The following is a 23,322-nucleotide window of genomic DNA, read 5'->3' as shown; positions in this document are numbered from 1 at the left end:
GCTCTTTTGTGAATAAATGATGCTTAATAACAACAAATTAATATACTGTAGCATTCTCTCATGTTCAGTTACCTGAAAAGCCAATGAGATACACAGATAGCCGAAGGTTAGGTACAGGTATGGTTTGTGACTTGTAAGCAGTTTCAGGCCTGTCAGATATGACATTTGGAAACTTTCTGTGTGAGCAAACCAACCTGCAATTATCAAATATAAAACAACCAATTAATTTGCAATTAAATCTTCCAACTATAATAAAACTCCAAACTCCCCCCCGCCCCGGGTATCTGGATAGGTGAATATGCCGATTGCTTGAGATTGTGTGTTGCATGGATTGCTGAACTGATTGCCAATTTTAAACTTTCATATTTTTTACCTATTTATTTTCCATGATTTTTTTCGGCAGTTGCTTGAGGCCACTGGTTGCTTGAATTCGGATAATGGGGAATTTACTGCACAAGTTCGAAGGTCTAGAAGATGTATTGTCCTAGGCCTCGTGGTGGATGGAACCAGAGCTATTGGGAGCTCTGTAAACTATGACTGTGAGGTTGTTTGTTTTCTCTAACACTGGTGGACATTTAGTAACTTGCCCTGGAGAGGTTGGTAACCTGACCTGTGATAGCTGTTCAACTAGCAGCCCGCAGGGCCCCTCAGGATCAGGGAACACTTTTCTCCACTGAACTGGCAGACACTTTTAACAGCAACCAGTCTTCACTTGCCTAATCTCTGATTAATTAATTGGATGTAGTTTTCGTTCCTCGCGAGGGCCTCATTTGTGTGAGGGGCGCTGGACAAAGTGGCGACTTCCTGACTTCCTTACGGTAGACAAAATTAAAGAATTTCATGTATGTTACATTCTAAATGTAATATTACATGACAATAATGGAACCTTTACATTTTTACTGTTTTTGTAAAGCAGTTTTTGTAAAATCACTGTGGTCTTGGGTATGTTGTATCGTTTTAATTCCATGGCAACTTGGTGTTAAAAGACAATAAAGGCTGACAGACTGACTGTAAATGGCTCTGACAGCATCCCAGAATACTTGAATCACAAAATATGTAACATTTAATTCTGTCCAATCTAACGTTTCCCATCTTAAACTAAGTAGTAAATTTTAACAGCTGAGCCTATAAATGAAAAAAAAAACAACTGTCCCTGGAAAGGTATTGATAGTTAACGGAATCCAGCAGGGTGAATAATGAAAGGGAATAAAATGAGAAAACAGATAAAATGAGAAAATTCAATGTTACTAAGGTCCAGGCAGCAATTAAAAGTTTTAGCTTGAGAATAGACTCAATTCATTTACCTTTCATTAGTTTCACATCTCTCAGTCATGGAACACAGAAATAGGCACTTTGGCTCAACTTGTCTGTGCTAGTCTGCAATACAATCTATATCCCTCTAAGCCAGTGGTTTTCAAACGTTTTCTTTCCACTCACATACCACTTTAAGTAATCCCTATGCCATCGGTGCTCTGTCCCAGGATGGCTCAAGGTGGGTTGTGAGTGGGAAGGGAAGCTGGAGAATCACTGCTCTAGACCCAGTTGTTACTGAAATATTTTGCTTGAGAGAAGTTGTCATTGGCCCATTTCCTTTGGAGTTACCGTGCACATAATGAATCAATTAAGTACAACTAAAAGTTTGAAAACTGCTGCTCCAAACCCTTCCAATCTGTGTACATGTCTAAATGTCTTGTCATAGTTACAATTGCACCCACCTACCTTCCCCTCAACCTCCCCCCACAACCATCACTTCCTCTGGCAACTCATTCTGTATACCCACCCTTCATGTGCAAAAGATATTCTTCAGGTCCTTATTAAATCTTTCTCCTCTCACCTTAAATCTAGGCCCTTTAAGTTTTAAATTCCTCCTCTACCCTCTGAAAAAGACTCTTTACCTTATCTATTTTCTCATGATTTTAGGAACCTCTGTAAGGTACCCCCTCAGCCTCCATCATTGCAGGGAAACAAGTACTATCTTATCCAGCCTCTCCTTATACTTCAAGCCCACCAGTCACAATAATATTCTTCAAGATTCAATTTTTTGACCAGTAATAAAGACAGTGCAATATTACACAGAATTTATTTTCATCTGCCTTAAAGCAGACAGATTCACCATTGGCCAAAATTACCTGATGCGCCTCTTACAGTCAGAGAAAAAGAAGCAAAAGGGAGTCCCCCTCAGAGACATCAGCTGTCCGTGGATCCATCTTCAGTGCGCAGCACCTGCAACCATCATCAATGTCTTGTGGCATGGCATTCCTGCTCCCGTATTCAATGTCCTCACCAGTGAAGGCAAACGTGCCAAATGCCTTATTCACCACCTCTCTAACAGCATAATAACTTTCAAGGAGCTATGTACCTGTACTCCACAAGTCTCTCTGTTCTAAGACCCTGTCAATTGCTGAATTAACTCAAGGAAGAGCAACATACTCATGTATGTAACCTTCCATTTAAATCTCTGTCTAGCAGTTTCATCCAGTCCACTTACCTGTCTGTTCCTTTACTCCAAATAATAGTATCAATGAACAGAGAAAGTAAAGGCTAATGATCACGATTGCTGCCACCATGTAAGCCCATTTCTGTGGAAATAGAAATAGACATTTCTTTTGCATGAATATTCTTCAGCCCACAATTTACAAAAGAATAGGCTCCCTGTGATAGTACAGATTCTATCACCAATGTGTACATGTACAGATTGTAGTGTAGGATGACTGTGATTGGCTGAGAGCGTAGCTACGCCTACTTGCAGGTCTTAAAAGATTGCTCCTAGCCAGACCAGGTCATTCTGGACTGGTGAACCTACATGTGATATGCTCCAGTCTTCTAGTTAATAAAAGCCTTGGTTTGGATCAACAAGTCTTTGGTTCTTTTGACGTGCTCTACGCCCCCTTAGGCTTAGACGATCTGGATTTTTAAAAAAATCATCTTCTGATTAAAAAAACAAGCTACTCAATTGTTTTACTAACATGAAATATTGTGTTCAGTTATGGTCACCACAATACAGGAAGGATGTGGATCCTATAAAAAGGGTGCAGACAATGGTTATAAGGATGCAGCTTGGATTGGAGTACGTGCCTTACAAGGATAGGTTGAGTAAATTTGGTCTTTTCTTCTTGGTGCAACAGAGGTTCAAGGGTGACCTGGTAGAGGTATACATGGTGATGAGAGGCACTGACCATGTTGATAGCCAGAGGTTTTATCCCAGGGCTGAAATGACTAATGTGAGGGGGCATATTTTTAAGGTACTTGGGAGTACGTACAGGTGGGGGGGGGAGGGGATGCAAGAGGCAAGTTTTTCCACAGAGAGGGGTGGGTGCAAGGAATGCACTGCTGGCAAAGGTGATGGAGGCAGGGACAGTGGGATCTTTTATTATGAGGCTATTAGATAGGTACATGGAACTGAGAAAAGTGGAGGGTTATGCAGTACAGAAATTCTTGGCAGTGGTTAGAGTGGGTTATTAAGTTAGCACAACACTGTGGGCCGAAGGACCTGGAGCATGCTGTAGATTTCTATGTTCTGAGCAAAAAGTTTCATCTCCTTCTTAACCAAAATTCTATTCTACTTAATTATTAATCTTTTTGGAGATATTGAGAACTTTGTGGCCATGTATTACAAACTGCCAAAATCCCTGGATAAACGGGGAGCGCACTACCTCAGGTAGTGGCCTCATTAGCCACCTCATTAGCACAAAACCAAAGTGAAAGCAAGGCGTCTTTTATCCCGTGGGACTGCTTAAGAAACAGATAAAAATAAATTGTCTTCAATTTACATTGTGTTTCCCTTTCTCTTTCATCATGTTGGTTAAAACATGCTGGTGCTCTAGATTTTCTTACTTTAGAAAAAGTTAAGTGCACACAAAAAAAAAATTTCTTCAGGCTTCCCAAACTCATCCCCTTAATTTCAAGGACAATTCTTCAACTCTTTCTTAAGCCATAAATAGGCCTCGAATATTATTTACTGCCACAGAGGTAGTCATATGTGTTATGGGAACGCGGATGCATGCATGACATCATATACACGGAGTTACATTGTATGGGAAAGTTTGGTGATATCTTAGCAAGAATAAAGATGCTTATGGTTTCTCTCGAGTGAGGTTATTTTCAAAGGGAAAAGACATGAGAGTAGAAGACCAAAATAGCTGTGGAATTTGAGGTTGTAGCAAATGGAATGCTGCAAGCAATAACCAGAGAATTTGGAATGGAAAATGAAGGCAAACCTTCAACAACATATTAAGTAGGAGCCACAGCATCTCGTATCATAAAGCTACAGCAGTCTTGTGTTTAAAAATGGCTTCCTCTCAGTCTTGTGATGTCCTTGGTGCATATTACAGCAATGAATTTGCTTTCTCAACCATGGTTCCGTTGCAATTATACAATTTCCTCCCGACCTGTCAGTGCAAAATACTGTAATCTGCAATTAAAGGAATTGATAATGCTGGAATACTCAGCAAGGCAAAGTAGTGCCACTGCAAGATGGTGATAAGGGTTGGTTACCTCCTTTTAATCAGCAATACCATTAACCAATCAAATGCTTGATCTCCACCCCATCACAAATCTCCCCTCTCCGCTCATCATCACATTTTCTGCAACTATAAACTCATTTCCCCAGCTCTGATAAAAGGTTTCCCACCTGAAAGGATAACTCACTGATGTTGCTTCAGCCAGCATCTTCTGGCCTTTCTGCCCTTTCAGAACATTACAGCACAGAAACAGGCCCCTTCAGCCCTTCTAGTCTGTGCCAAACTATTCTTATGCCTAGCCCCATTGACCTGTACTCAGTCCATAGCCCTCTATACCTCTCCCATCCATGTAACTGTCCAAATTCTTCTTAAATGTTAAAATTGAGCTCACATTCACTTCAGCTGGCAGCTCATTCTAAACTCCCATCACTCTCTGTGTGAAGTTCCACCTTATGATCCCCCTAAACTTTCCCCCTTTCACCCTAACCCATGTCATCTGGTTTGTATCTCACCTACTCTCAGTGGAAAAAGCCTACCTAATAATTTTAAATACCTCCATCAAATCTCCCCTCATTCTTCTATGCTCCAGGGAATAAAGTCCTAACCTGTTTAACCTTTCCCTGAAACTCAGCTCCTGAAGCCAGGGCATCATCCTAGTTAATCTTCTCTGCACTCTTTCAAACTTATTGATATCTTTCCTGTAGTTAGGTGATCAAAACTGCATACAATACTCCAAATTTGGCCTCACCAATGTCTTAGACAACTTTACCATAACATATCAACTCCTATACTCAATACTTTATGAAGGCCAATATGCCAAAAGGCTCTCTTTACAACCCTATCTACCTGTGATGTCACTTTCAGGGACCTGTATTCCCAGATCCCTCTATTCTTCTGCACTCCTTAGTGCCCTACCATTTACCGTGTATGTCTTTTCTTGGTTTGTCTTTCCAAAATCAAACACCTCACACGTCTGCATTAAATTCATCTGCCATTTTTCAGCCCATTTTTCCAGCTGGTCTAGATCCATCTGCCTTCAATCTTTGTGTCATCTACAAACTTGCTGATCCAATTTACTCACATTATCATCCAGATTTTTGATACAGAAGACAAACAACAATGGCCCCAGCACTGATTCCGGAGGCACACCACTCGTCACAGGCCTCCAGTCTGAGAAGCAACCATCCACCACCACTCTGGCTTCTCTCGTCCAGCCAATGTCAAATCCAGTTGATGATCTTACTATGAATACTGAGCGTCTGAACGTTCCATGTGGAACCTTGTCAAAGGCCTTACTAAAGTCCATGTTGACAACATCTACAGCTTCATCAACTTTCCTAGTCTCCTCCTCAAAATACTCAATGGATTGGCTAAACATCACCAACCATACACAAAGCCATGTTGACTGTCCCTAATCAGTTTCTGGTGATCCAAATAATTGTATATTTGATCTTTTAAAACACCTTCCAATAATCTACCTACTACTAATGTCAGGCTCACCGGACTACAATTTCCAGGGTTACTTTTGGAGCCTTTTTGTTAAAAAACAGAACATGAGCTACCCTCTAATCCTCCAGCATCACATCTGTGGCTAAGGACATTTTAAATATTTCTACCAGAGCCCCTGCAATTTCTACACTAGCCTCCTTCAAGGCCCGAGGGAATATCTTGTCAGGATCCTGGAGGAGGAGATATTTGCTTTAAGACAAGCAAGTATCTCCTCCTCTTTAATCTGGATGGGTTCCATGACCTCACTGCTTGTTTTCCTTCCTTCCCTGGACTTTCCCCAGAGATTTCAGAATTTTGCCTTTTGGTTTAAATTTGCATTTGACTGTGTTCCAGTTTCTTCCACTTCATCCCTTTTTATTTAGAAAAAGATGGGTCAGATACCACATGAACATTAAAGTAAACTGCATTAACTTTTCATTTTCTTTCAGCTGTGCCTGATGTGATACCAAAAACGTGATGTCCATCACACGCACACATATATATAAAATACAGACACATACATATATAGAAAATACATATATAAGGAATGTGAAGTCAAAAAAAAGGAAAAGACTGAGTGCTTGTGTGAGGCATACAGTTAAGGGGCCCAGTGCCCCTTGTGGGGGAGGAGGTGGGTTAGGGGACAGCGTCCCCATTTGGAAATATTTTGAAAATGTACACACAAAATTACCAGTTTCAATGCATTAAAAAGCTAGTCATTTTAAAGAAAATAATTGTTTTTTTTTAAACAATGAGCAGAGTACAGACACTACCATCAGTTTCCAACTCCAAGCCCCTTCCAGATCACAGGTAGTACCTGCTTGACCTATGCTCAAATCAGAGACTGGTTCTCCCGACCTCAAGCAATACTTGCCCATAACTAGCACCCAGCATGCCAAGCAGTGCCCTTGCCCAACTTGTATCCAATCGGGAATGCGGAAAATTCACATGCCAGTAATAACTCGAGAGATAAATTATGCAAGCAATGCACAGCTGCAGATTTCATTGGACATCATTTTTTGTTATTCCATTATTTGGAACAGAATTATAAAATTATTTTAGCACATGCAGTGGCTAAGCAAAACTATTTTCACAAAATATTATTCTCCCTAAATATTATTCTTCCTAAATAAGTAACCATTTCTTTGCACTGATGTTCATCCTTACTCAGGGTTTTTCTTTAGCTAATCTTAAAAGCAATTAGACTTTCCCATTCGTTTCTTCACGTGGTTTTCATGAAAATACAAGGGTGCATAAATGGCATGGCATTGCAACACATCGGAAACACTTTGCAATCGACATGGTTGTGGGGGGGGGGGGGGAAGAGGGCGGTGCATGGGGATGAGCCAACATTGCTATGCTGCAGGAAACGTGGCAGCCAAAGTCGGTAGAGCAACATCCTTGTCATTGCGGCTATCACTTGAGGTCGACGACGATGGTCTTTGTTCCTATGGGCTGTCAAGTGGCTTATGAGTCCAATCTTGGAAAGTGGTCCATCAAGTGAAGACGCATGTGCATGTGTTTGTTTAACGTGTACTTGATGTTGGATTCCAAGAAGCCCACAATACCTCACACACATCACAGCATGAAAACCACGATGATTGGAGCTGGTAGATTCGTCCACCTTCACAACCGTTGAGTTTGAAGTAACTTCATCTGCTTGTTCCACCATTGAGGTCTTGGTTAGATTATTCTTTGTCAGGGATCTCATCTCACCCTCAACCTGACCGCCATAGGTGGCCCTACCAGGAGCATAGCTCCAGATGGCATCACTCTTGGATCTCAGGATCACACAAGCTTATCCAACACGGAGCCACATCCTAGCACTGCATGGAATGAGCAGAGGGTGTCAGAGCGGGCATGGAGGGCACTGATAAAACAGGAGGTGGATTTTAAAAACGCGGAAATCCGCAGAAACACGGAAAATTCACATGTGAGAGAGGGACAGAGGGATCTATACACATATCATATACATACACATATATCTTTCTTTCTTTGGCTTGGCTTCGCGGACGAAGATTTATGGAGGGGTAATGTCCACGTCAGCTGCAGGCTCGTTTGTGGCTGACAAGTCCGATGCGGGACAGGCAGACACAGTTGCAGCGGTTGCAAGGGAAAATTGGTTGGTTGGGGTTGGGTGTTGGGTTTTTCCTCCTTTGTCTTTTGATAGTGAGGTGGGCTCTGCGGTCTTCTTCAAAGGAGGTTGCTGCCCGCCGAACTGTGAGGCGCCAAGATGCACGGTTTGAGGCGATATCAGCCCATTGATGGTGGTCTATGTGGCAGGCACCAAGAGATTTCTTTAGGCAGTCCTTGTACCTCTTCTTTGGTGCACCTCTGTCTCGGTGGCCAGTGGAGAGCTCGCCATATAACACGATCTTGGGAAGGCGATGGTCCTCCATTCTGGAGACGTGACCAACTCAACGCAGTTGAATCTTCAGCAGCATGGATTCGATGCTGTCGGCCTCTGCCATCTCGAGTACTTCGATGTTGGAGATGAAGTCGCTCCAATGAATGTTGAGGATGGAGCGGAGACAACGCTGGTGGAAGCGTTCTAGGAGCCGAAGGTGATGCCGGTTGGTTGTTTTTCCAGACTCTTTTGTGTAGTCTTCCAAAGGCACTATTTGCCTTGGCGAGTCTGTTGTCTATCTCGTTGTTGATCCTTGCATCCGATGAAATGGTGCAGCCGAGATAGGTAAACTGGTTGACCGTTTTGAGTTTTGTGTGCCCGATGGAGATGTGGGGGGGCTGGTAGTCATGGTGGGGAGCTGGTTGATGGAGGACCTCAATTTTCTTCAGGCTGACTTCCAGGCCGAACATTTTGGCAGTTTCCGCAAAACAGGACGTCAAGCGCTGAAGAGCTGGCTCTGAATGGGCAACTAAAGCGGCATCGTCTGCAAAGAGTAGTTCATGGACAAGTTGCTCTTGTGTCTTGGTGTGAGCTTGCAGGCGCCTCAGATTGAAGAGACTGCCATCCATGCGGTACCGGATGTAAACAGCGTCTTCATTGTTGAGGTCTTTCATGGCTTGTTTCAGCATCATGCTGAAGAAGATTGAAAAGAGGGTTGGTGCGAGAACGCAGCCTTGCTTCACGCCATTGTTAATGGAAAAGAGTTCAGAGAGCTCATTGCTGTATCTGACCCGACCTTGTTGGTTTTCGTGCAGTTGGATAACCATGTTGAGGAACTTTGGGGGGCATCCGAGGTCCTCTAGTATTTGCCAAAGCCTTTTCCTACTCACGGTGTTGAAGGCAAAGTCCTCAGTGACAAGATCTCCATCCTCAACCAATGGTCAGAACACTTCCAATCTCTTTTCAGTGCCAACCGCTCAGTCCAAGAATCCGCCCTGCTCCAGCTCCCTCAACAGCCCTTAAGGCTAGAGCTGGATGAGGTCCTCACCCGGAAAGAGACATATAAGGCAATTGAACAACTGAAAAGTGGCAAAGCAGCAGGTATGGATGGAATCTCCCCAGAGGTCTGGAAGGCTGGCGGCAAAACTCTTCATGCCAAACTGCATGAGTTTTTCAAGCTCTGCTGGGACCAAGGAAAGCTGCCTCAGGACCTTCGTGATGCCATCATCATCACCCTGTACAAAAACAAAGGCGAGAAATCAGACTGCTCAAACTACAGGGGAATCACGCTGCTCTCCATTGCAGGCAAAATCTTCGCTCGGATTCTCCTAAATAGAATAATACCTTCTTTTCTTTGGCTTGGCTTCGCGGACGAAGATTTATGGAGGGGGTAAAAAAGTCCACGTCAGCTGCAGGCTCGTTTGTGGCTGACCAGTCCGATGCGGGACAGGCAGACACGATTGCAGCGGTTGCAAGGGAAAATTGGTTGGTTGGGGTTGGGTGTTGGGTTTTTCCTCCTTTGCCTTTTGTCAGTGAGGTGGGCTCTGCGGTCTTCTTCAAAGGAGGCTGCTGCCCGCCAAACTGTGAGGCGCCAAGATGCACGGTTTGAGGCGTTATCAGCCCACTGGCGGTGGTCAATGTGGCAGGCACCAAGAGATTTCTTTAGGCAGTCCTTGTACCTTTTCTTTGGTGCACCTCTGTCACGGTGGCCAGTGGAGAGCTCGCCATATAATACGATCTTGGGAAGGCGATGGTCCTCCATTCTGGAGACGTGACCCATCCAGCGCAGCTGGATCTTCAGCAGCGTGGACTCGATGCTGTCGACCTCTGCCATCTCGAGTACCTCGACGTTAGGGGTGTGAGCGCTCCAATGGATGTTGAGGATGGAGCGGAGACAACGCTGGTGGAAGCGTTCTAGGAGCCGTAGGTGGTGCCGGTAGAGGACCCATGATTCGGAGCCGAACAGGAGTGTGGGTATGACAACGGCTCTGTATACGCTTATCTTTGTGAGGTTTTTCAGTTGGTTGTTTTTCCAGACTCTTTTGTGTAGTCTTCCAAAGGCGCTATTTGCCTTGGCGAGTCTGTTGTCTATCTCATTGTCGATCCTTGCATCTGATGAAATGGTGCAGCCGAGATAGGTAAACTGGTTGACCGTTTTGAGTTTTGTGTGCCCGATGGAGATGTGGGGGGGCTGGTAGTCATGGTGGGGAGCTGGCTGATGGAGGACCTCAGTTTTCTTCAGGCTGACTTCCAGGCCAAACATTTTGGCAGTTTCCGCAAAGCAGGACGTCAAGCGCTGAAGAGCTGGCTCTGAATGGGCAACTAAAGCGGCATCATCTGCAAAGAGTAGTTCACGGACAAGTTTCTCTTGTGTCTTGGTGTGAGCTTGCAGGCGCCTCAGATTGAAGAGACTGCCATCCGTGCGGTACCGGATGTAAACAGCGTCTTCATTGTTGGGGTCTTTCATGGCTTGGTTCAGCATCATGCTGAAGAAGATTGAAAAGAGGGTTGGTGCGAGAACACAGCCTTGCTTCACGCCATTGTTAATGGAGAAGGGTTCAGAGAGCTCATTGCTGTATCTGACCCGACCTTGTTGGTTTTCGTGCAGTTGGATAATCATGTTGAGGAACTTTGGGGGACATCCGATGCACTCTAGTATTTGCCAAAGCCCTTTCCTGCTCACGGTGTCGAAGGCTTTGGTGAGGTCAACAAAGGTGATGTAGAGTCCTTTGTTTTGTTCTCTGCACTTTTCTTGGAGCTGTCTGAGGGCAAAGACCATGTCAGTGGTTCCTCTGTTTGCACGAAAGCCGCACTGTGATTCTGGGAGAATATTCTCAGCGACACTAGGTATTAATAATACCTAGTGTCGCCGAAAATGTTCTCCCAGAATCACAGTGCGGCTTTCGCGCAAACAGAGGAACCACTGACATGGTCTTTGCCCTCAGACAGCTCCAAGAAAAGTGCAGAGAACAAAACAAAGGACTCTACATCACCTTTGTTGACCTCACCATACACATACTGTATACACACACATGCACACACATGCATACTCTATGTATATAATATAGACACATACACAAACAAATTAACAAACAACTGGGAATGATTAGCAAGTTTGAAAAACTTAATGGTCTATCCACAAAGCTGTAAATTAAGATACATTAGTTTGACAATCTTTGTATTAGTGAATGGTGAAAAGTTTGACAGGTCAATTTCAAAGCAGCTAAAGGTCTGTTTTAGACCAAGAAAAGAGACAGATATTTTTTAAATAGTAGTTTATTTATATTGCACATTTAACACAACACACATTGATCCAAAGTGCTGCTTTTAAATTGTGAAATAGCTAGAAAGAGAGGAGTTCTGGGGGCAGCTGATAAGTTATCAGATTGCAGTAAGAACAAAAAAAGTCCACAAAATGAAGAGGATTTTAGCCTTTATGACGAGAGAGCAATATTATCAATGAAAGTTTCCTGCTTTGTTGCTGTAGAAAGACATGGTTGCCTCCATGTATAGTTTCTGATTTTGAATATGCACCTACTTGCCAGCTTAGGATATTAGGATATATAAAAGGCACCAGAAATCGAAGTTGCTGATTCAAGAAAAGAATCACTTTGGCTTCAGGAAACATATTCATAACATTCAACAGTAATGAACTTGACTTTCAGTCCCATCCACTCACCTCTGAATATAGCCAGAGTAAAATAATCTGCAATGTAACAATGAGAGAACTGAGGCTACTCAATGAGCACCACTGACCGTGTTATTGCGACTGGTTACGAGTGGAAGCGTACTGTTGAGCGTCATCCCATTCTGGATCAAGCGACAGGTTTCTATGGTTTGTGTGTGATAGGCTCCCACAATCTGCCCCTGAATAGCAGCTCCTGCCAGTGTTGCAATAACTTCAACTCCCATTCCTATAAATAGAAAGACACCATCACACAACTTAAGGTGACCAAGCACGTCATAGCTCACACTTCTCACAGCCCCACTGCGCTACTCAACCAAATGTTTACGTGAGACATGTTTACGTGAGACGTTTGTTTACGTGAGACGCTCTGCACAAAATGATATGCCTTTCCTGAATTCTTAGACCTACATCATAAAAGGTATCGATTTCACTGGATTCTTACACACCAATTTGTAAACCAATGGGAAAACTACTTGACTAATTGGCAGAATCGCCAAGTTTAATGCTTTTCTCATTCAATATTCACACAACAAACAACTTGATCCACTGCACAGTGATCAGGGGAATCGTGGTCTATTTGACTCATGCTTCGACTTGAGAGACTGAAGCGTGATCAGGAGGAATCGTGTCTTTTTGACTCATGCTTCGACTTGAGAGACTGAAGCGTGATCAGGAGGAATCGTGTCTTTTTGACTCATGCTTCGACTTGAGAGACTGAAGCGTGATCAGGAGGAATCGTGTCTTTTTGACTCATGCTTCGACTTGAGAGACTGAAGCGTGATCAGGAGGAATCGTGTCTTTTTGACTCATGCTTCGACTTGAGAGACTGAAGCGTGATCAGGAGGAATCGTGTCTTTTTGACTCATGCTTCGACTTGAGAGACTGAAGCGTGATCAGGAGGAATCGAGTCTTTTTGACTCATGCTTAGATTTGAGAGACTGAAGCCAAGTTTAGTGCCACTCTCTCAGATGAGAACTATTAATCTTAGGCAGGAGGTGGAATGTGGTACCTTCCTGGAATGTTCCTTGTTACCTAAGAAACTGTGACCAACTGTGTCAAAGTAGTAGATATCAGATACACAAAACGTACTATTCAGGAAGAAGAAGCAAAGTGAAATTTGCAAATATAGCTGGAGCTAAAATCTCAAGCTTTGAATAGACGCAAATTGACACCTACTGTAAGGTGTTGCTGAATCTCTATCACGCTGATCTCCACCTAGAAACATGGTTAGTGCAGAATAGGGTACATGGAAACACTGTAGGAACATAAGCATTCAAAACATTAAATCAAATCTGTAATGCTATTCTCAAAATCAGATCAAAATTTGCTACAAGTTGATAGTCAACACAGAATACATAACAAAACATTCAAATTTAAGAATCTATCTGGGTCTAGAATACATTTACCCCCGTAGAATGAGAAATATGATTCCAAACTAGTTCCAACAGGAAATAGGTTCTTTTGTTTTCATTGGGCATAGATTTCAGGCAAATCTCCAGCCAATTTTCAAACCCACTTTAAATTTAGCAGCAGTTTAACTGGAGGCTTTTCACACAGTGGTTCTCAACCTTTTACTTTCTACACTTTAAGTAATCCCTCTGCCATATACCAGTTTAATTTCCTCCCTCTTTCATCCTACTTGAATGAAAAGAATACATTTAATTTTGGTAGCAAGATGGTTTATTTTGCTTACTAAAACTGCCATAGCAGAATGCAGATGTCCCTCAGTCACTGGCAATAATTCTGCCTCTTCCACAATATGTTTTGTTCGTAGCCTTCCTTCAAGTAAAATCAAAAGGGAATTTATGGTGTATAAGGGAATTAACGTTGTTTATAAACCAGGTTCGCTGTGAAAAATCCCAACAACGTTATGCAGTATTCAAAATTGCTTGAGAAATTCAGACAACACAGCATTTATAAGAACTAAAAGGTAACTCTTTTGGACCTTCATCAAGGTATGAGCGTGAATCAGGCGGGAACAAGAGTACAAAAGTAAGGGACGAGAGGAGAAAGGCAGGGGCAGAGCAGTACTGGCTAACAGATCATGTCTTACCACTGGATATTGGTGGGAGAAAAAGAGTCGAGAAGTGATAGCTCTCTAAATGGACAGGGAAGGGAAGGGGGTAGGGAACTAGAGGAGAGAGAGGGATAGGAAAAGATTAACAGAAACTGGAGGTTGATGCCATCTCATTGGAGGTGCCCAGAAGGAATATTAGCTTCGGCAGTGCACAAGGCAAGGAAGGAATAGTATGTGAAATTAAAATGGTTGGAGCGGTTATACTTCTTGAGGAATTTGAGGAGATTTGGTACGTCACCAAAGACTCTTGCAAACTTCTGCAGGTGCATTATGGAGTTCATTCTGACTACTGGCATAGTTGTCTGTTATGGAGGTGCCCGTGCACTGGACAGGAAGAGGCTACAGAGAGCTGTGAACTCAGCCAGCACCATCATTAGTCTTCACTCCATAAAGGACATCTACAAGAGGTGGTGTCTCAAGAAAGCAGCCTCTGTCACCACCCAGCCATGCCCTCTTCTCACTGTTACCATCAAGGAAGGAGGTACAGGAGCCTGAAGACGAACATCCAAAAACGGCTTCTTCCCCTCCACCATCAGATTTCTGATGATTGCTTCCCTTTTGGACTAATTTACTTATTTTTAAAAAATGCAATTTTTGGATTCTAAGACAGTAAATCCTGATTTCGACTGCTTGCTGCATGAGCCAAGTTTCTCCAGCACTTTTGTCCATTGCACTACAATCACAGCATGTGCAGACTTGCCTGTTTAACTCTAAATATGCTATTCCTTATTATGCAAAATTAAAATCAGCTTTCAATGCTTTAATGTTCACAAAATCTGTTTTATGAAAGGGTCTAAATATATATTTAATTCTGTCATACATTTCAAGCTACAAATGGATCTTAAAGGTTTCATAGATCAACATCACTGATTGCGTATGCTTCTATATAAAAAAAGAAAGAAAAAAAAATCTAAGATTTGTGTGATTTTTCCTCCCTAATTTCTTGTCTGGGAGAATTATTTAATGCAATTTTCTGCTCAGCCTTTTAGCGAATAACACATCTGCTGGGATGAAAAGTTGATGCTCGGCAGCAACCTGTGTAGAAAAGATAAAGTGATCTTTGCAGAATTTTCTTAATCTTTTGAGACAAGTTCTTCAAGCTAGTGGCGTCACTAGGGTTGGTGTCACCCACAGCATCAACTCATAGTGTCACCTTCCCCACCCCCACCCCCACCCCCACTGACCTCCTCCTGTATCAGACCTTTCAGAATCTTAGTTTGTTCTAATCTGACTAGTAAATCAGTGAGATAAAGAACTAGCAAAATTAAAATATCATACACACAGCAGCAAAGAAAACAAGTGTGTGCTTGTAGCGCATGCAGTCGAAATCACGTGAGTTGAAGCATCGTTGTAATTGAGTAACAAATGACAGCTCTGACTGGAGCACAAAAGAAGGTTCAAAAAGTTAATTAGCATCAAATTTTAGCCTTGTAGTATATTGATACCTGTAAGCTTGGCTTACGAAAACGGTTTTTGTTGTTATAACTGACTACAGGGGTATTTTTATTAAAAAAGTAATACAATTTCTGCTGAAACACTGCACAAAAATTTTATAGACAATCATTTTGGTGTCACCCACTCTGGTGGGGACACTCAGTGCAGTTCCCACCCCCCTAGTGACGCCACTGCTCCAAGGTCAACCAAAAATGCTGCTGCTTCACTCCTGACTGCAATATCAACACTTGTTTCTGAAATGGAATAAGAATGGCAAGGACACGTCTACTAATCATCCTTTCTGCAATTTTCCCGACTTGCCCTTCTGTTGGCGGCTGCCCCTTCAAAACTCCCTTTGGAATTCATTGTCTCCCATGCAAAAATGAACCACTGGAAGAGCTTGAGTCAAATAGCAACTGCAGAGGCAAAGCGATGACCCATTGAGTTCTTCCAGTGGTTTGTTTTTTGATCCAGATTCTGGCATCTGCAATCTCTCATGTACTCATCTCCATCTCCCCCTGGCAAGGTCATGCTTAAGCTTTTTTGGCACCTAATGACAAATAATTCTTTCTTTGACTCACCGCCCACTTATTCCAAATCACACCCTCCATGAAATAAATCGAGAGATTTGGTTACATTACATTGCTAACCGTTTATTCAGCTGCCAATGTGTGACACAGAGCCGAAATTGTCCAAAAAAAAGGCAGATAGCATTGCTGTTGTAAAGTAGTGATCATCCACGTCATACCACCAGAACCCTAATATGGGGAGCATTACTTTTCTGTGCTCCTTTAATTTTAATCCCAACAAATGGTTTAAAATTAGGATTTAAGAGATAACTTGTTTCACGCGTCTCAGAGTTTGGAATGTTTATTCTTTAAGTATTTTAAATGTACAAAGTCCAAATCACAAAGCAGGCTGCAGAGGATGAATCACGGATATTGCACATAACCCTCTCGTCTTCACCATTGACCAACTTCCTGTGCCTTGTGAGAGGTTTTCTTTAAATACTAATTCTGAGGAAGAAGCCATCACGCTCCCTGCAGTGGCATCTGCACGCCTGCAATTTTTGTTTGCTAATACGGGAAATTAAGCATTCATAGTTTCATGAATTCAAAAACGGAAGACAACTCATGGGAGACAAGTTATTTTTTTACTTCTCTGATCCCAAAAAAGTCAGACACAACTGTAAAGTCACCCTATCCATGATACGGTGAGATAACAAATGCTCAGTTCACTTTCAATTTCCCTTTCATGAAACAAAATCAGAATCAATTGGGAAATAAATGAAGGGAGATAAACAACCTAATGATGGATTAACATTTGTTGCTATGAAAGAAGCATCTTAATTTCCTAAACAACACAGCATTGTGGTATATTTTGCTTTGCATTATCCATTAATTATTTCAGTTCAACAACCCTGCGCTCAGCATCACCAAAACTAAGGAGCTGATTGTTGACTTCAAGAAAGGAAAGCCAAAGATAGACAATCCAGTGATCATTGGGGGATCAGAGAGGGAGAAGGGGAGCAAATTTGTTTTTGGGAGTCACTATCTTTCCTGGACCCAGCACACCAATGGCATTGTGAAGAAAGCACATCAGCACCTCTACTTCCTGTTTTGTGAGGGTTGAGTATGGCACCAGAAACCCTGGAAAATTTCTACAGAGGTGTACTGACCAGCTGTATCAAAGCCTGGTATGGGAACACCAATATCCCAGAGCGTAAAGCCCTCCAAAACATAGTGGACACAGCCCAGGGCATCACAGGCAAAACCCTCCCCACTAATGACCACATCTACAGGGAGTGCTGCAGTCAGAGAGCAGCAGCAATCATCAAAGACCCTCCCCACCCAGCACATGCTCTGTTCTCACTGCTGCCATCAGGAAAGAGGTATAGATGCCACAAGACTCGCACCATCAGGTTCATGAACAGCTGCTACCCCTCCACCAGTAGACTCCTCAACGACAAACTCAATTAGAGACTCATACATTTTATTGATTTTTTTTGTTCTCTCTGTATTGCACAATTTGCTTACATTCGTTTTCTGTTTGGAGTTCTTTGTTTATATGTTTACGCTGTGCACATTTTTTTTGCACTAGTAATAAGTGGTAATTCTGCCTTGATCACAGCAAAAAATAAATCTGAAATCTGAGTTCCAATGCTCCATATTTCTATTGGACTGAGCCACGGGCTTCCTGTATTGTAAAATATGCTTGTAAAGTTTTTTGCTGCCAAGTACAGCCTTGAATCTTACAATAAAATCCAACAGGATGGTGATTCAAAGTTTGATGAAGTCCAAATCCATGTATCATCAGTTCAAATGGAGATGTCAGTCAAAGAAGTCTAAATGTGCCTGAACTGGAAGGCTTATAACATGAGAATGATCAGTGTTATTTTGGATACCAAGGCAACTAGCATGGAAATTGAAAAATGATGAGAAGAGTGCAGACTAATACATGTTTTTGGAAAGGTGCAGAGGAAATGTTGAATGGTTTGGTGCAAAAAGAGCTTTATTTTGTATTTATCTATGCTTTACCCAATATTCTGTCAAAGGAACAAAGTACGATAGTGTTTTTGCATATATTCTATGCTTAATTTAACATGAATAATAATTACATTCCTACGTTTTACTCCCATAAATGCCTTGCAAACATCATTGATGTTATGAGATTATTTTGTAGTTAAATACTTGCTCTTTGCTTTTAAACATCACAAGGAAGAAAAGTATCTTGATTTTCAGATTCAGATATGATGTTGAGCCTCTAACAAATAAATAAAAAGCATCAGCTTGTTATACAATGGTTGAGTTTAATTGGTGTTGATCAGCAACAATGTAAATTCAATACGACAGTGGTATCTTCAAAACACTAATTTTTATTAATAACATAACACCTTATTTAACTCTAACCCCTGTGTGTGTGTGTGTGTGTGTGTGTGTGTGTGTGTGTGTGCGCGTGCGTGCGTGCGCGCGTTCTGAAGAGATGATTTTAAAAGTTCAGATAGTTTTGTTTTGAGACTCAGATTCTTTAAATTGTTGTTCACGTGTGAGGCATCAGACCTCAAAACTCAAAAATTCTTTGTAATTTTCAGAGAATTGTTTCTTCATACAAATGATTTCCCCCTCTTGCATGGAGGTTTCAGTACTTGTGATCTCTACAAGATGATTTCACAAACCCAGGCAAGGGTTAAATGAAGTGCCATGTAGAAATGGGCACAGTACAAGTGGTCATTCTCTTTCAAAAGTCACTTATTCGATGTTCTCCTCTGATCAGGAGTAAAACATAGCAGTACCTTTCTGGTTACTGTATCTTCAGTCCTGTGCTGCTTACAGGATGGCCAAGCAACTGCTTCTGGTCTCAAATGTCTCTGGTTTTCAGGAATATCTTCTCTGAAAAAATGTCTTTAATCATGTGACACGAGATCATTGGTGTCTTTGAAGTTTAAATTCCAAACGTTTATGAGTAGATATGATTCCAAATTGTCTGCTGACCAGCCAGCAGAATCTGTATAGTGTATACAGTTTTTGTATAGTCAGCTGTCATCTGAGTTTCCATTCTAACAACAGATAAACAAGCAAAGTGTCTTTTGTTTAATTAGATTTCCTCCTTGAGTAACCCCATTGTCCTAGACATTCCAATGAACAAACACTTCAAGTTTTATTGCAGTGGCTTACCAGAATTTGCAATGGTTTCTGTGTGTAAGGGTCTGTGTCTGTGAGGGTCCCTGTGTCCAAACCCACAAAAAAAATTTTACTAAAAAATATATATATATATATATATATATATAAAACGTTGAAGTACTCGAGATGGCAGAGGTCGACAGCATCGAGTCCACGCTGCTGAAGATCCAGCTGCGCTGGATGGGTCACGTCTCCGGAATGGAGGACCATCGCCTTCCCAAGATCATGCTATATGGCGAGCTCTCCACTGGCCACCGTGACAGAGGTGCACCAAAGAAGAGGTACAAGGACTGCTTAAAGAAATCTCTTGGTGCCTGCCACATTGACCACCGCCAGTGGGCTGATAACGCCTCAAACCGTGCATCTTGGCGCCTCACAGTTTGGCGGGCAGCAACCTCCTTTGAAGAAGACCGCAGAGCCCACCTCACTGACAAAAGGCAAAGGAGGAAAAACCCAACACCCAACCCCAACCAACCAATTTTCCCCTGCAGCCGCTGCAACCGTGTCTGCCTGTCCCGCATCGGACTTGTCAGCCACAAACGAGCCTGCAGCTGACGTGGACTTTTTACCCCCTCCATAAATCTTCGTCCGCGAAGCCAAGCCAAAGATATTATATCTAAAGATTAATAATAACACAATTCCATCACATTGGGTCATCAAATTTATAAGAACACTTACACTCATGCAGGTATGAAATGCACAATAGGTCATCAGGTACCAGAAGAAGCTATATCCCCAGGACATTGTGTAAGAAGGACTGAACCACAACAGGAAATAAGAAGCAATTCCAAATGGCATGGAAAACAGAGTCCTGAAAAAATCAAAATGAATGGAAATTATTCAGCAGTGACAAGCTTTAAAATTAACTTTAAAATAAATGGTTTCAGGATACTTCCTTCCAAACAAAGTCCGTTGCTCGCCACTTCATTTCTGAGATTTGAATCATCAGTGATGATTCTAACAACATGTATATTCTCTCCCTCGTTTTTTTTGTTTTTTTTTTCCAGGGTCAGTTCTCCAAGAAGGGGTGAATGAGATAGTACAGATCTATCACCAATGTACATAGTGTATATAGTTACTGTATCTAGACTGTGCTCACGTCGATTGGCTGAGAGCTAAGCCATGCCTATTGTCTGGGCCTTAAAGGGTTGTGTCCCTAGCCAGGTCGGATCATTCTGGACTGGTCGGCCACCTGTGAAGAGCTAATAAAAGCTTTCTACCATCACTCCCCCAGCAGCAGTTTCCCCAGTACCACGGAGACCTGACGCTACCTCTGGGATTCCCCCCTAAGCCCGCTGCAAATGTCCCAAAGCCACAGACTCAGCCAACAGTCCCAAGCACCCAGGTTATTCCTCCAGCAGACACAAGCCCCACAGAGGCTCTACCAGCAGCTCCCAGTACCACAGGGTTTGCCCTTGCTACACCTAAGGGACCAGAGACTGCGGCTTCGGCATGTGCCGCGACCCCAGAAATCCCGGAGCCGGCACACACTTCGGCCACTGGCAGAGATGCTTTCTGAATTACATGGAGGGTGCTGAGGCATTGGATAAAGAGATATTAATGCTGCTGTTAGCGCAGCTGGGAGACCATCCTTACTTCCTTATACAGGATGCCAGGTCCTACCAAGAGGCAATGAGCACTCTACAGAGGCATTACAGTAAGGGGCATAGAGAAATCCACTCCCGGTACAGATTCATGACCAGGTCACAAGTAGGGGAGTCTGCCAGAGACTTTATACTCTCTCTGAAAGACCTGGCAAGAGGCTGCAACTTTAAAGCAGTATCAGCTCAGGACTATGCAAAGGACCTTATTAGGGACAGAATTGTTGCGGGCATACGGTCCACTGAGATGAGACATCGATTGCTGGAGAAAGGAATGGTGGGGCTAGATGAGGCAGAGACTATTGCAGAAGCTTTAGATAGTACCAGGAAAGAATTGGAGGAGTACTCACAGGACCCTGGGGCTGGGACAAACATCACACTGCTGGACTCTCTAGCCCCTCGAAAAGAAAAATATGCTGCCTCACAGGAATAGCACATCTTGAGGGTCCCAAATGCTTTTTCTGTGGACAAAGAAAGCTCCCCAGAGCCCTCTGCCCTGCCAGAGAAAATGTCTGTTCCAACTGTGGAAAACGTGGGTATTATGCAAAAGTCTGCAGAAGCCCCAAGGCCACAGACAAGGCCCATTCTCATGCTAATGAGAGGCAGGAAAGCTCTTCTTTCTCCACAGACAAACAGAAGTGGAAGAATGCCATGTGAGCTGGCCATCTTGGACAAATGCTACAGAGCAGAGGACACAGTCTTCAGGAGATGAGTATGACGTCGAGTACTATCGGATGGAAGGACACGAAGGACACGCCAGACTTGCTTCCCTACGCATGAATCAGGCGAGTCCACACAATTTATCTGATGCCACTGTGTGCATCAAAATTAATGATGTGAGGGTAAATTGCTTAATAGATAGTGGAAGCACTGAAATTTTTATTGACCAGGGGTTAGTCAACCACCTTTCCCTCCCCACATGCCCGAGTGAGCACCAGATCCTGTTAGCAGCCAGCAGCCTTGTGGCTGAGGTAAAACAGTTTTGCAGGGTTACTCTAGAAATCTAGGGCACAAAATATGAAGGGTTCAAATTACTAGAACTCCCTCACCTCTGAGCCCCGGTACTATTGGGGTTAGATATTCAGTCCCAGTTAGAAAGCATTACAATAGCGCACAACGGGCCTCACCCCCCACTACGCCTTACGAAGAAACAACACCGCAGCCTGTCTGTCCTGAACATAGAACCCCCTCTACTGTTCACACACCCGACCCCAGAATGCACACCAATAGCCACAAAGAGCAGGAGGTAAAGCCCAAGGGACAGAGCCTTCATTAGGACAGAGGTCCACATGCTAGTACAGGAGGGCATCAAAGAGCAGAGCACCAGCCCCTGGAGAGCCCAGGTGGTTGTAGTAAAGTCAGGAGAAAAACTGCGCATGGTAGTGGATTACAGCCAATCAACAAATTTACACAACTAAATGCCTACCCCCTGCCACACATAGCAGACATGGTCAACAACATTGTGCAGTATAAGGTGTTCTCCACCATAGACCTGAAGGCAGCATACCACCAACTGTCCATTAGAAACAGCGATCACATTTACATGGCATTGGAAGCAGACTTTAGCTGTATCAATTTCTGCGACTCCCCTTCGGTGTCACCAATGGAGTGTTCCTGTTTCAGAGAGAAATGGACTGAATAGTAGATGAGTTCCAACTGAAAGCGGTGTTCCCTACTTAGACAACATGACAATCTGTGGCCACACTCAGGAGGATCATGACATGAATTTAAAATGCTTCTTCCAGGCAGCCGAGGAAAGGAACCTAACATACAACAGGGACAAATGTGTTTTTAGTGCCAGAAAGTTGCCAATCCTGGGCTACATTGTGCAGAATGGGGAAATCAGCCCAGACCCAGCCCGTATGCACCCTCTCCTAGATCTCCCAGTGCTACACATGCTGAAAGCACTAAAAATGTGTTTGGGACTGTTCGCTTACTACACCCAATGGGTCCCCAACTACGCCGACAGGGCCCGCCCACTTATAAAAGCCTCAGTTTTCCCACTGAGCCCAGCAGCCACCAGAGCATTCAGGGACATTAGAGTCCATATCGCTAAAGCTACCATGCGACCCAAAGATGAGTTGATCCCATTCCAAGTAAAAACTGATGCATCCGATGTGACTCTTGCAGCCTCCCTAAACCAAGATGGATGACCAGTGGCCTTTTTCTTGCGAACCCTACAGGGGTCAGAGGTAAGACACTCAGCAGAAGAGAAGGAGGCCCTAGTCTTGTGGAAGCAGTAAGGTACTGCCGACATTATCTGGCATGTAAACACTTCTCCCTCGTCACGGACCAACGGTCTGTGGCTTTTATGTTCGATAACCAGAACAGGGGGAAGAATTAAGAATGACAAAATCCTGCGCTGGCGGATAGAATTGTCTACATTTAACTATGACATACTATACTGCCCTGGGAGACTCAACGAGCTCCCGGACGTGCTGTCCAGAGGCACTTGTGCCATCCTTAACCACACGTCCCAGTTGCAGAGCTTGCACAATGAGCTGGGCCACCTGGGGGTCGGTAGACTGTTTCACTTCATTAAAACCC

General features: G+C 43.2%; 1 protein-coding gene across 7 annotated transcripts in view; it reads right to left on the bottom strand.

Annotated features, from left to right (window-relative positions):
• The window catches only part of LOC138735644 (sodium-dependent lysophosphatidylcholine symporter 1-like), a 73,328-nt gene that overhangs the window by 41,910 nt on the left and 8,096 nt on the right, over positions 1 to 23,322 (bottom strand). For 4 of the 7 annotated variants that reach the window (XR_011339834.1, XR_011339833.1, XM_069883757.1 and 1 more), the window contains 5 exons: positions 19,853 to 19,985; positions 13,160 to 13,238; positions 12,052 to 12,209; positions 2,489 to 2,579; positions 73 to 194 (listed from right to left, as the gene is read on the bottom strand). Coding sequence is in view for 5 of the 7 variants with exons in the window: in XM_069883757.1 (XP_069739858.1) it covers positions 73 to 194; positions 2,489 to 2,579; positions 12,052 to 12,209; positions 13,160 to 13,238; positions 19,853 to 19,985 (583 nt within the window). In the remaining 2 variants the exon portion in view is untranslated. Of the gene's footprint in view, positions 1 to 72; positions 195 to 2,488; positions 2,580 to 12,051; positions 12,210 to 13,159; positions 13,239 to 19,852; positions 19,986 to 22,318; positions 22,390 to 23,322 lie in introns of all 7 variants that reach the window. The other 3 variants (XM_069883761.1, XM_069883760.1, XM_069883759.1) reach the window with 3 other exon arrangements.

This window comes from Narcine bancroftii, chromosome 6, assembly GCF_036971445.1.
Source record: "Narcine bancroftii isolate sNarBan1 chromosome 6, sNarBan1.hap1, whole genome shotgun sequence".
In the NCBI taxonomy this organism is placed as follows: domain Eukaryota; kingdom Metazoa; phylum Chordata; class Chondrichthyes; order Torpediniformes; family Narcinidae; genus Narcine; species Narcine bancroftii.
The sequence above is the reverse complement of the archived record's forward strand: the minus strand, read 5'-3'. Positions and strand labels throughout refer to the sequence as shown.